General features: G+C 40.0%; 1 protein-coding gene across 4 annotated transcripts in view; it reads right to left on the minus strand.

The window, feature by feature from the left end:
• The window catches only part of Pold3 (DNA polymerase delta 3, accessory subunit), a 43913-nt gene that overhangs the window by 11198 nt on the left and 18501 nt on the right, over nucleotides 1–14214 (minus strand). For 3 of the 4 annotated variants that reach the window (XM_031387519.1, XM_031387518.1, XM_031387517.1), the window contains 4 exons: nucleotides 10669–10930; nucleotides 8881–8953; nucleotides 5798–5960; nucleotides 2766–2878 (listed from right to left, as the gene is read on the minus strand). In XM_031387519.1, coding sequence (XP_031243379.1) covers nucleotides 2766–2878; nucleotides 5798–5960; nucleotides 8881–8953; nucleotides 10669–10930 — 611 coding nt within the window. The remainder of the gene's footprint in view (nucleotides 1–2765; nucleotides 2879–5797; nucleotides 5961–8880; nucleotides 8954–10668; nucleotides 10931–14214) is intronic. The other variant, XM_031387515.1, reaches the window with a different exon arrangement.

Genomic DNA, 14214 nt, shown 5'->3' on the forward strand with positions numbered 1-14214 from the left:
CAAACAATTTTTATAACACTCATTTTTATTGTTACAATATTTTATAAATTTTAAAGAATATGACAAAATAAAAAGAAATAAATAAGAATGCAGTAGAGGGGAAGAGCCGCAGCAGACACACTTGCTTGTCCAGAGCTGAGGTCCTGACTCAGGGCCTTGCAATTACTAGGTAAGTACTCTCCCTGAGCTATATCCTTAACCCTGATCTGCTCCTGAATCACCACAGAGAAATTGCTGGTCTTGGGCCTTGGCAGATGTTTAGTTTCATCTGCTCCCTGAAGCTCCAGGCTACATTAAAATTCTTTGCACAAATCTTGGAACTGAATTTCTCATAACTGATTAAGTCAGTGTTAAAAATTATGATAGTGGAAGGTTCATGGCCAAATGACATAAAGAGGTGAAGCAGCATAGGAGCCAGAATAAAACAATAAATGAGACACTTCACATACTTCATAAGCTCAGTAGAGCAAGAGACAGAAATGAAAGGAAAGCAGTGCAGTGTCAGTCTGTGAAGCCAGCTTCACGAAGCCAGTGCACGATGGGAGCCTAAGCAAGAGAAGTGTCATACACCAGAACCAAGAACTCAACGTTTTGAAGTAATGGCTAACTAGACAACTGAACCTCAGTGGTCGGAGGAAAGTCTAGGCAGCAAGGAAGGAAAAGAAAAGGAGTTTTGGGTGCTCAGTGATAAACCAGGGTCCTTTCCTTCAGTTCCTCAATCAACAAAAGGAAACAATTCCAATGGCTCTTGGGCCCCTCCTCACAAGGCATGTAACTGTTTACCTAAGTCTCACCTCAAAGAGGCAGGGGTGCCACTGTTGTCCTGGCACTAATGCAGAGCAGCAGTAACTGTGTTTGCTTTAAATTAAGGAGAACAAGTACTTCCTGAGTAAAATTAGGGGTGAGGAATATTCAGGTCAAGGGAAGACTGAAGACACTGCCTCCTTTCCACTTGCCCACCTCCCAAAGAATCATACAATAATAAAGTGTCAAAATCCCTTGGAAGAGAAGAGAACAGAGAAATAAAGAGATTTCAACACATCCGGAGAGATGGAAGGCAGATGGAAGAACACTGACAACCAAAGTCAGTTCAGTGATTCAGATGGTAGGGATTATCATTATAAACTGTTTTATCTGACTTTAAAAATTGTATATATGTAGACTGTGTTTAAACTTAAATATTTTAAGGAAGGATAAACAACCAACATTTTCTACTTTATAAATATTAACCACTCATTCTCATAATAACTCCACAAATCATTATTTGTCTCATATAACTGAGGTTCAAAGACATTTTTTAAAAACTTGTCCATATTCAGTCTTTACCATTAAGCCAAGCCTTCTGACTTAACACACTTTTACTGACGTAAATAAAACAGATGCTTTGTGCCCTACTGTATCTGAAATAGATTTGTAGTCAATGATGAAAAACATTCACGTGGCAAAGCATCAGCTCAGGAGAGCAGCTTTGCTGGGAAAACTAGCTTCAGCTAACCAGCAATGTAACCAACCACTTGTTTGTCAAGAGTCCTCTGGCAGAGAATAGAAATTCCAGTTCCTGGAAAGCAATCACCGCTTCCTAGGACTCAATACATATTTTACAATACCTATCATTACCTAAAAAAAAAATGTGCGTGTGTCATGTGCTTAATATTCTCCACAAACAACCTTCAAGGACTGAAAACATTAGCAAGTACCTAACACAGCTATAAAAACTATTTCTTCTTAGCAGCACAGAGACTAATGTTATTTCTTTCTGGGCCTGGAATATTTCTTTTAAAAATGTACAACTACTAAAGGTGCTTAAGACACTTCCAGGGTGAAGGAGAGGCTTGGCTGAGATGTGAAAAGCTACTGTGTATCAAGCGCTGTCTGGGCATTTCTGATGTGTTGTCTTCGTGTGCACAAAGAGCTGTAGTTTGTAGTGACATTGTAACTTTGGAGGAGTAAACATGGAAATTAAGTCTTTGCCTAACACCAGAAAATACAAGAAGCAGTACAGGAAGATTTAAACCCAGGTCTGTGTAACTCTGGCATTCCTGCCATCACTGCACGCCTGTGACACATTTGCTAATGCTTAGCCTGAGATGGCAGACCAAGCTATTATAGTCAGTGGAACACAAATAAAAAGTTAGAGATTGTATAAAGGTTCAAAACAAAACCCTGATGGTTTTTCAGACAGAAGTTTTAGAATAAAATGATTTACTCAGATTCCAAACTGATCTTTGGCAGAGGAAAGAATCTAGGGCCTCTGCTCTGTCATCTGCTGTCATGTGCTGCTCACTGACATCACAGTTCTTTATGCTCCTTCCCCACTGCAAACACATCCCTAATGGCCTGCAGGTATTATTATTTTGTGGACTACAATCAACCACAGAAACTCAATTCCAAGCTGGCACTTTCAATAACACTAGACCAGTCTTAATAGCTTTGTGAGTGGAAGAAGAGTATGCACATGTTCACATATGTGTGGGTGTACATGTAATTCTACAATATGCACAGGAACAGCCAAAGGAACACCAGCCTTAAAGAGAAAACTCTTAGTATGTGCAACAGTAGTCACACTTTCTATTTCAAATATTTTCACAAGTTACCAAATGATCACTATTCTGATCAAAAGACTGAAGCAGATTTCAATGAGAAATGTTCTTTCATTGCTAGAACTGCTACTACCTTCACTGTAGTCCACAGTAAGTGACATTTTTAGATCCTTGAGAATGAACCAAGAAATGATTCCCCTAACAAAAATTATTAGCAATGTTTACCTTCATCTTCACTGCTATCAGACTGAGGAAGCTTGATTCTTCTTCTCTTTTTCTTCAGGTTTTCGGTTTCCTTTGCTTCCTCATCAGATAAGTCTACTCGCTTGCCCCTGTTGCTGTCCAGGAATAAATTAAGCCCATTACACAGAACATATGTTTAAGAATGTATGTTCCTATTCAGCTTCTTTTAGAGCTCACAGTCTTAATTCCAGAGGGTAGAAATAACAAACAAGGAAAGATTTAACTCTTTTTTTGTTTGTTCAACACAAGGTTGCTTTTTGTTTGTTTGTTTTTCTGAGACAGGCTTTCTCTGTGTAGTCCTGGCTATCCTGGAATTTGTTCTATAGACCAGGCTGGCCTCCAACTCAGAGTTCTATTTGCCTCTCTGCCTTGAGTGCTGAGATTAAAAGGCTGAGGGCTCTGTGTAGTGCTGGCTGTCCTGGAACTCGATATATACACCAGGCTAGTCTCCAACTCACAGAAATATGCTGCCTCTGCCCCCTAAATAGTTAACCACAATACCCAGTGAGAAGATTGGTTCTTTGGAGATATATACTGTTATAACTACAACTATAGGGTGGCCAGACTAAAAGATATCCCCAGTTCTCCATAGGCTAGTTAATCTAGAGTCCTCTAGATGCTCCCACCCCAGTAACTGGCCTTTTAGTCTTTTAACACACAATTGATAAGCAGCTAAACAATCCTAGACAATGCGAAGACCAGCTCTGGCAGGTACATGTCTATAGTTTTAACAAAGAGGATTCTAAGACTAAGGCCAAGCTGGGCCTCACAGTGAAACCTTGCTGCAAAAGATGAACATGCTTTGGCCAACTGCACTAGCTATTATATAACATGATAAAATTTAATGGACAAATAACTTTGTGGACACGACTGTTAAAAGCTAAGTAGATATTCAACAGGTAGGAAGGAAAGACAACTATTTTAAAGTGAAAGAACAATGTGAAGAAAGGCACAGACAAGACCATAAAGTCATTCTAATGATGTAATAAAAACCTAGACTCTGTCTTCACATTATTCAGTTTCTGTCTGCTTTCTCCATTACAGCATTCACTTAATAAATAATTAAGGGCCTATTGTATGTTACAGACATATAGATACGTAAACCAGGGTCTTTTGTCATTGAGTACCTGTCTTATTTCATTTTGAACATTATTTTTTTTTCCTACTTTAGCTAGGAAAAAAAATAAAATAAACCCAACATAAGCCAAAAGAAATAAACATATTAGCAGAAAGAAATGAAATAGAAAAGAAAAATGTAAAAGCCTAAAGTTGTTCTGTTAAAGAGAAAAGATTAATAAGCCTTTTACAAAAGAGGGAAAACATGTACTTCCAAGTAAGAATAGAAAATAAAGGAATATGTAGTCTTAACTATACAGACTATAAATACTCCAAAAACAAGACTGCATTATGAATGTCTTTAATAAACTCAGGCACTTGGAGGAAATAAATTCCTTTAAAAGCACAACTTACTCAAAACCAATCCAAAAAGGACTAGAAAATTTGAATAACACTATTTAAAGAAGAGAAGCTCTCACACACAAAAATAAAAATCCTTAAAGAAAATCCAGGCCCAGATTCGCTGATAGATTTTATCATATATTTAAATGTATTAGACATATATTTACAAAGGGCCTTAGATGGCTCAGCAGGTCAAGGTGCTTATTGCCAAAACTAATGAACTAAGTTCTATCCCAGGGCCCCACATGATGGAAATCGGAACTGACTCCCACAAGTATACCCTCTGTGCCATGGTATGTACATACCCCCAACACACACACACCCAAACAATAAACATAAAAATATAAAATAAAATTCACAAAGTCCTTTGGAAATTGGTTAACTCCTCTTAATTTATGAAGTCAACACAAGTTAGATACTAAAGCTAGCTAATTACCAGGAAAGAAAATGGATGATATAAAATATATATATTTGAGGATATAGATATCCTCAAAAATACAAAAACAACCCCCTCCCTCTAGGTTTGTATCAACTGATCTAGCAGTGTGTGAAAATAAATAAATATGACCAGGGAGCTAATCTCAAGAATGCAAGGCTGGTTTAACATTTTCATGTCAATCACTATAATCCACCATATTAGCAGAAAAAAGTGTATGAGCCACCTCAGCAAAAGCAGAAAGAGTATTTAAAATGTAAAACTAATGAATAAAAGCCTCTCAGCAAACCTGGAATAGAAAAAACCTCCTTAACCTGGTAAAGGATGCCTACTACAAACTACACTTGACTTGCTATTTCATGGTGAAGCACTGAGTGCATGCCTGGTAACAGCGTCTGTCAGTGTTGAGATCGTGGCTGGGGACATTTTAATCCACATATATCATATGTTCCCAGGAGGTAGGGCCCACTGGACAGAGCCTTACCTTCTGAAATGTCACTATTTTGTTGCTCCAACTTTACCACAAAAGTTGGTTCTTTGTGGGCCTATCAGTGCTGACAGTGTCCTTTAGAATTTCTTTCAACAGACTAATTCCCACCAGCTATGAGGTAGTGTCTCAAACTCCTGGATCCATTTTTAACAGCTTGTGTGCTTTTTATTTTCTTTTCTAATTACATTTTACCACTTGAAAAATAAACTCATTGATATAAAAAGAAAACAAAGAACTTCTTCTCTTAAACTGGACTGGAAACAGCAACTTCTCACTGGGTAATTTGATGTGAAATACACACGCACACACACTGAGAGGCACACTTACATAGTGTCTACACATTTAAACTGAAATCTGGAGGCAGAGCAAGGCAATCAACTTGCACCAATGGGGACCAAACAGAGCCGTGGATCCTAAATCACCCAAAGTGACGCCTGCAGTCCTAACTCACCGATGAGCTATGGGCTTCTGGTTTCATTCTACCTGGATGGTTCCATCCCAAAAGCATCCCAAAAGTAGAATGTAATGCTGAGCTGAAAACTGCCTGCTGCAGAAAGCCTAAGCAGACCATCTCACCTCCACAAGACACTCCCTCCCTCCCTCCCCCACGGGACACCATTTTCCTACCACCTTTTTTCCTTCTGCTGCACCTTCCCAGGCTCGGATTTTCTGCTGGATTTCTTCAGAGCTGGGGGAGCTGCCAGCTTTGGTTCAGTGACAGACACTGGAGGTTGCTCCACTGTTTTTTCTTCCTTTACTGCTTGTTCTGAATCCAAATTGACTTTAAGTTTACCTACAAATAAAGTATAGTAGATGATATATAACCCATCATACAATATTAACCCATCATTCTGTGACAGTCCACTATGTGCCAGGTAACACGTTAGGAGCAAGGGATAAAAAGCAATCCCTGTCCTAAGGGAGAGCACAGTTGATTAAGAAAACATCTGCAATCTTCATTTCTGCTCCCCACTAATCTCTCATCACATCACAGCTCTAAAGGACTGCAAACAAAGGCCTAAACTAAAAATATCAAATTCAGATTTGGGGCTTTAACTTTTTTTTTAATTATATCTACTTCTTTAGTGTATGTATGCTGGGTATATGTACGCCATGGTACATGTATAAAGCTTAGAGACTATGTTCTCTCCCGCTACCATGTAAATCCCAGGGATAAAACTTGGGTTGTCAGGTGTGGGAGCACCTAAGTTCATCTTAATTTCAAACAGAGAAACAGAGCTGCAGATAGCCATGATGTTCAACAATACAGCTTCAAAATGGGTGACAGCTAAATTCGTAGCAACATCTTTTCTATTCTACCTTTAAAATATTACTTATTTTGTTTGTATGGGTATTTTATCTGCATGTATTATCTATACACCACACGCATGCCTAGTGCCTGTGGAGGCCACAAGAGAGCATTAGATCCCCTGGGACTGCAGTTACAGATGGTTGTAAGCCACCATGTGAGTGCTGGGAGTTGAACCTGGGTCTTTTAACTACTAAGCCCTGTATTCTCTCTCCAAGTCCTGGATTCCACCTTTGACTGCCTAGATGGTCCTCTCACTACCACCTTCAATGATAACACTGCATTAGTACAAGTCCTGCTTCCTTCTGGGCAAGTCCAAAAAGTACTTTCCTCTTTTGAGAACTGGAATAATATTTACAAAACTATTATCAGGCACAAACATTAAGTGAGTTACCCAATGTATCACTGAGAGGAAAAGTAAGCGCTGGATACGGGCCTCAGTCAGTTCAACTCCTCATCTGGGTCTCCATATTAAGCTGAGACACCACAACACACATAAGCAGCCATGTAGGACAGGAAGGACCCAGCCAACAAAAAAAATACAGTAATGCATAATCTAGCCTCGTGTATAACCAGTGATAGCTTTTATACAATTAGAAAGCTATCTACAGCAAGTGGTTTTTCAACAGTTTGGGTTTCCTGTTCTGAAACTGCTTAATCTATCTACCATGTGGAAAACCACCTATCTTAGTCCTGGCTGATATGTGCAGGTTAGTATAATAGTTGTTAAAAACACACATATTCTTTGATAGTGTAGATAATGGGTCAGAATGTAAAATGCAACCTAGTCATATTTTTGAGGGTTTGTGTGGGAAACCTAAATGGTAGACTTCACTAGCCCAGTGGTGGTACCGTTGCTTCAATTTTCAATTCTGTGGTTCTTATCTGTGATTTTCAAACTTTCCCACTAAAACATCCTAAATTGACTAGGAAAGTGAATATTTTGCAAGCAATAGAATTTCATTCTTTTAAAGGCTAAGTAAACTATCATTGTCTACATCTATCTATGGGGAAAGATTTTTTTGTTTTGTTTTCCATTCTATCACCAATGTGCAATAGTGACAAGCACATAGTAGGTATTCAATTAACATTTTATAATTTGACTTTTTTACTATTAGCAAATATTCACATGTTACATATTTTAAAAACAACAAGCAAAAAATTCTTTACTTTGGACTATAGTAGTTCAGCAGTTACAAGCATGTTCTAACCACCCTTCCTAGCATCCATAGCTGGCAGCTCACCATGGCCTGTAATTACAGTTCCAGAAGATCCCACATCTTCTACTGGCTTCCATGGTAAACTGCACTCATGTGAACATATGCCCACAGATATACACACACATACAAATAATCAAAAACAGTTTTAAATAATTAAAATTCTTCACTGAATCTTAAACACATGAAACAACAAAAGCATTAAAACTGTTAGGAAACAGTGTGGGACTGAACACATGTCCCAGTACCAGGCACACAGGCTAATGACTGGGTGACGGTGTTCACAGAAACAGGAACCTTCAATGCAATGTGCCGGCACCACCATCAAAGCATGCTTCTGGATACCTTCCAAGTACCACACTTTCTACTTTCACAATGGAAAACATTCTGAGAGCCTCCACAGCAAATAAAACACGATCACTCCAATCCTCCTCGTGTACTGACCAACCATCATGGAAAAGCAGAATTCACACTAATTTTGCTTGGACAGGCATGCAACAAACAGCCACAGATCTCTGTGTGGTAAGTACCCTGTGGTTCCTACATTCTTCTTGGTATTTTGCCATGTACCCCCAGGGGATGAATACTTGATATGAGAAGTATAAAAATAATGTAACTATTGGCTCTTTCTATTAAGAAAGAATTCTTATTTAAATAAGAGATCTTTCCTTCCTCAAAAAAAAAAAAATGCATTTAAGTGGCCTAACCATTACTGCCTATATTCACATTGACATGTGATTTAGTGCTGTGAGTAAACTTAAAAACCAACTTAAAAAGGCAAAATATTTATTTTTGTGGTCCCTGGAGAGACAGTAGTACTTAGGATCACACCAAGCAAACTGATGCCAGTATCCATGGTATTAAGTGTAACTCCATACAGGCAGCCACTCTCTCATTTTAATTACACATTTTCAAAAGATCCATGAAGTGATTATTTTATTTTCTTTCTAAGGCAAGAAGTAAAAGCAGAAATAATATAAACTGCCCTCTAAGAGCTCTCGAGTACACCCAGAAAGTCTCCTGAGTGCTTGGTTACTTCATGAATATGTTGGTCAGCACACTGTGAATTTGTTAGGAAGAAGGAATGTCTGGATAGGCAAAAACTAGACTAGCGGTCTCCACCTCAGCACCTTTGTTACTACAGTAACGTTCACCTGTGAGTTCAAAGACATAAAGAACATGCTTACTCATAGCAGCTTTTCCAAAAAAGTTGCTCATCACATTCCCTTTTCCTGGTGCTTTGCCCCCAGCGGAAGATGCCTAAAAGCACAGAAAAGAAAACACACAATTTTAAATTTTGTTTAACATTTAGGCTGCTCTTGGAGTGCATGGCCTCAACTAATCTCTAGCAGTACAGCACACTAAAAGCTAGGCATAGGCTGGGCGGCGGTGGCACACGCCTTTAGTCCCAGCACTTGGGAGGCAGAGGCAGGCGGATTTCTGAGTTCAAGGCCAGCCTGGTCTACAGAGTGAGTTCCAGGACAGCCAAGGCCACACAGAGAAACCCTGTCTCGAAAAAAAAACCAAAACAAGCAAACAAAAAAAGCTAGGCATGACATACAAGACTGTCATTCCAGAACATGGGAGGTGGAACTTGGAGGATCAGGAATTCAAGGCCATCCTCAGCTACATAGCAAGATCAAAGTCACCATGGGCCAGGTGAAGAACTGTCACAAAAACAAAGCATTCCACCTTGCCAGTACCAACTCTATACTAACAGTGCTGACTCTATAGATCAAGGCAAAATGTGCAGATGTTAGCTTCAGGAATCTAGGATAGGAATCCAGATCACCAGACAGCATCTGGTTCTAAATCCCAAAGCTTGCTTCCCATTTATACAATTTGTGAATACATCCGAGCTTTTCTTGAGCACATTTAAAAACTACTTGTTTTAAAAGAATTAAATCAGGAGTGGTATGGTAAACAATGGGAAAGATGATAAAGTATTTTTAATGATCAGCAGTGAATCTGAATCCTGGACCTACCACTTCATAGCAGTATGACCTGCAGGCAAATTACCTCACAAGTCTGGGCTAAGTCTTACCCATACAAACAAAAAATAGCAAGAATCAAGCAGGATGATGAGTAGCTTTTCACAAAGGCCAGGCTGTTAGCTGGGCAGTGGAGGCTCATGCCTTTAATTCCAGCACTTGGGAGGCAGAGGTAGGTGGATTTCTGAGTTCGGGGCCAGCCTGGTCTACAAAGTGAGTTCCAGGACAGCCAGAGTTATACAGAGAAACCCTGTCTCAAAAACTTAAAAAAAAAAAAAAAGAGGCCAGACTGTTAGTGCACAGGAGGGATTCAATGTGTATCGTTCCCCATCTTCTCAAAGCAGAAGTTTGAAAACAATTAGTAGCAACAAGAACTGTACTTTCTGAATTTTTAAAGCAGTTTCTTTGTATTTCTCTCTTTTCTTCTTGAGATAGAGCCTTGTCATGCAGCCTCAACTTTCTGAATGCTGGGATAACAGGTATGTACCACCAAATCAAGATAGTTTTTTTTTTAACACCCTTAAGTTAGTTCAGATTACTAAACAATAAAAAGCAAAGAGAAACGAATGAAGAATAAGGACAAGAATAAAAAGCATAAACCAGAGCAGGAATGTTAACTATGCCAGGAAGATGCATATGGCAAAACCCCAGCTACATATTCTCAAATGTCACACTGCTGATATGCAGTTCCTCAATATTGCAGTTTCTTGGGCTGGTTTTTATTTCAATGGCTGTCACTACAATCTTATTAGTGCACAAGCCAGGTATCACCATTTTATAGAACAAGAATCCAATCTTGGTGAGAAGTATTATGGGAACAAAGAACTATCAGGAGACATTAAACAGCAAGACCTCAAATAATCATAAATGTTCAAACTAAAGTAGACAACTAAGAAGTGATCATGGGCCAGCACGGAAGCCATGAAGGCTCTCCTAGATCCCCATCTTGTTACACAGAAACAGCCTCCTGGAAAGACGACTTACACTTGTTACTTCTCGGGCCTCTGTTTTGGTTTCCTTGTTGGTGTCTTGGGTTTTAGTAGTAGCTTTAGAGATTAACATTCCCATAATTCCTTTGGGCTGCTGGGAAGCCTGTTTGGAGGCAGGTGGACTATGGCCATTGGTAGTTGGCTCATTGGCTTGTGTCTCACTTGCTGCCTGAAGATTTGACTGCTCATACTTTTTGGAAGATGTGGATTCTGCAGGAGCTCTGGGGACTGCAGCTGCACACTGTATGGCACTAAACCTGAGGACAGAAGTGAGTATAAGATTAATGTCATTATCAAACCTCATTTTCAAACTCTGTGCCTTCTAGATACCTTTTCACATTAATATAAAACTAAAGAATTTAAAACTACACTGATCATAGAAAAAATATTTACACAAAACTCCACTTGGGTGAAGAACTAGGCAATGTGGAGAAGTAACTTCGGCCTACGGTTTGCACTTACCTAGTCAGGAAGCTAGTTCCCAGTCAACTACACTCTATCACATCACACTCAACACACTTGCTTTTATGTTTCTTTGAGTTTTTGTTCTTTTTTGTTTTGGTTTTAGACAAGGTCTCTCTACATAGGCTTTTGCTGTCCTAGAATTCAATATAGAAGACCAAGCTAACCTTGAACTCACAGCAATCTGCCAGCCTCTGTCTCCAGAGTGCTGGGATTCCAGGTGTGTACCTCCACCACCCAGCATTTACACTTGTTTTTATTCACCTCTTAATCTCCAGCACACAGTAATAATCTCACAATCCATGGAAAACTAGAAGGCCCTTTGACCAAGTTCCAGGAGCAGTAACTATCAACAGAATCAGAGCTAGCAGCCATACATTACTAACCAACTTCTTGGCAATTCTTCTAGCCAGTGTGTGTCATGCTTTAAAGAGCGAAGTAGGGCTCGAGCCACTCCTTCCCATAACTCATACTCCTTTGTACCCATTTGTTTCTCACTTCTAAAAATACCAACTTAGACGAGGGAGCAACCCAGCAAAGACTAGTGACGTCTGGGGAACAGTCTGCATAGTATATTACTGGGAATAGTCCACCTCTTAGTCTGCAGTAAATGCCAATGTGTCTGCTTCACATGACTGTAATCAACAGAGCACGATGTGGATAGGAACCTACCCAGCCTTCTCAGGGGTCAGACAGGAGGCAGAGTTCCCCAGCTTTTCCTAATTAAGAAAACATTTTACTTCCCAGTGCTTTGCTTGTGGGGGTAGGTGAAAGTTCCCTGGAGGCCCTCTTCATTCTTTGTATTATAGGAACTCAGTCTTCAATTGGGCAGAATGACTGGTTTGCGGATCAGGGGAGCTTCTGGCTTGCTTCCCTTCCTTCTTCAGTGTATCACCTCAACTTGAAAAAGAAACGCAGAAGCCATGTAAAAATAGGAGCTATTAAAAACTAACTAGAAGCCGGGCAGCAGTGGCACATGCCTTTAATCCCAGCACTTCGGCGGAGGCAGAGGCAGGCAGATTTCTGAGTTCTCGGCCAGCCTGGTTGGTCTATAGAGTTCTAGGACAGCCAGGGCCACACAGAGAAACCCTGTCTCAAAACAACAACAAAAAAACACAACTAACTAGAATAACTGCCTACGCAAATGGTCACTGACAGTATTTCACTTCAGAAATAACTTCTGACTAAGTAGCCTCAGAGCAACACAAATCTTGCACTGAGTCACTTGTGGCCCACTCAGAACACCTCTGGTTGAAGAGAGCAGACAGAAATCATTGACTTTTACCCACTGGTCTTCCTCTCTGGCCTTGCAGTGCTTCCAGGTACAATGGAAAAGGCAATGTTTTATTTCACTGTCAGCATTTAAAGTTGGCCCTAAGACAACTCTTTATTTGGTCTGCATTCCACACCTTAGGATCAGGACCAGCAAGTGGCAACCAGGAAAAGACCAAGTTAGGCTGGAGCCATCCTAAGAAAACTGCTCACCCTGAAATCTCACTTCCTTGCTTTCACAGCAGTTTCTAAGCACATACCATGTTCAGCATTGTGTGTGTGTGTGTGTGTGTGTGTGTGTGTGTGTGTATAAAAAGAGTTTCCCAAGCACATACCATGTTCAGCATTGCACAGCAGTTTCTAAAACACAACGGCTCACATGTCTTAGGAATAAGCCCAAATGTTTTTATTGGAGATAAACTCTCCTGTTTTCCTCTCCTCTCCTCCTACTTTATGTCCCACCCCCTCCCCCAGATAAGACAAGATGATTAGCTGGGCAGTGGTAACACACGCCTTTAATCCCAGCACTTGAAAAGCAGAGGCAGGAGGATCTCTAAGTCTGAGACCAGTCTTGTTTACAGGGTGAGTTCCAGGACAGCCAATGTTACACAAAAAAATTCTGTCTCTAAGCCCACCTTCCCCCAAAGATGAGATAGTTAATCTCTCAGTTGCCAATTTGATAAGATTTAGCATCTCCTGGGAGTCTGGCCTCTAGGCACACCTGTAAGGGAATACCTTGATTTGACTGAGGTAGGAAGACCTGCCCACTATGGGTGGCACCTTTCCTGGAATGAGATCCTGGACTATATAAAAAGGAGACTGAGAGCTGAACATGCTTTCATTGCTCTCTGATTTTTGACTGGGACTATGATATGACGAGCTGCTTCTAGACCCTGCAGCCTTGACTTCCCCACTATTTTGGACTATGCCACTGAACTCTAAGCCAGAATAAAGCCTTTCTCCTTAAAATTTATTTTTGCCAGCAACTGGAAGATAAACCATGGTTTGGGGTCTCATGTAGTTGAAGCTAGCCTAAAATTCTTACATAATTGAGGATGACGTTGAACTACTATTCATCTTACCTCTACCTCCCAAGTGCTGGGGTCAAAGGATACACCATCATGCCTGGCTAATTCTCAAACTCTACAGAGATGTTCAGTAGCAGTAGAGTTCACTGCAGTGCTTTGTGAACCACATCCTTACTTGCCCTGGTATTTTTGTGCACAGGCAGGTTTTACTTTAACTGAGCTGTTCTTGACTGTTCATAACCCGCTTGGGGATCAAATGATCCTATCACAGGAGTTGACAACCAGATATTTATATTATGATTCTTAACAGGAGCAAAATTACAGTTTTGAAGTAGCAATGAAATAATTTTATGGTTGGGAGTCACCACAACATGAGGTGTTCACAGCATTAGGAAGATTGAGGACTACTGCTAAACTCCCGAGCAGCTTTTTAATGTTGGACATTAACAGAAGCTGTTTTATCTCATATTGGATATGATAAGTAATCTTGACATGCCACAAGATTTTTTGTTTGTTTGCTTGTTTTTCTTTTTGTTTTTCGAGACAGGGTTTCTCTGTGTAGCCCTGGCTGTCCTGGAACTCACTCTGTAGACCAGGCTGGCCTCGAACTCAGAAATCTTTGGGAGGCCCCTGCCTCCTAAGTGCTGGGATTAAAGGCATGCACCACCACTGCTCAGCTATCCACCAGAAGATTTTAATACAATTATTTTTAAAATAAAGTTAAATATTTTACATAAAATTAGCAAAGCATTTTTTCCTTGAAATTGTTCCCTAAAACA

The sequence above is a fragment of the Mastomys coucha genome, unplaced genomic scaffold, assembly GCF_008632895.1.
Source record: "Mastomys coucha isolate ucsf_1 unplaced genomic scaffold, UCSF_Mcou_1 pScaffold21, whole genome shotgun sequence".
NCBI lineage: Eukaryota > Metazoa > Chordata > Mammalia > Rodentia > Muridae > Mastomys > Mastomys coucha.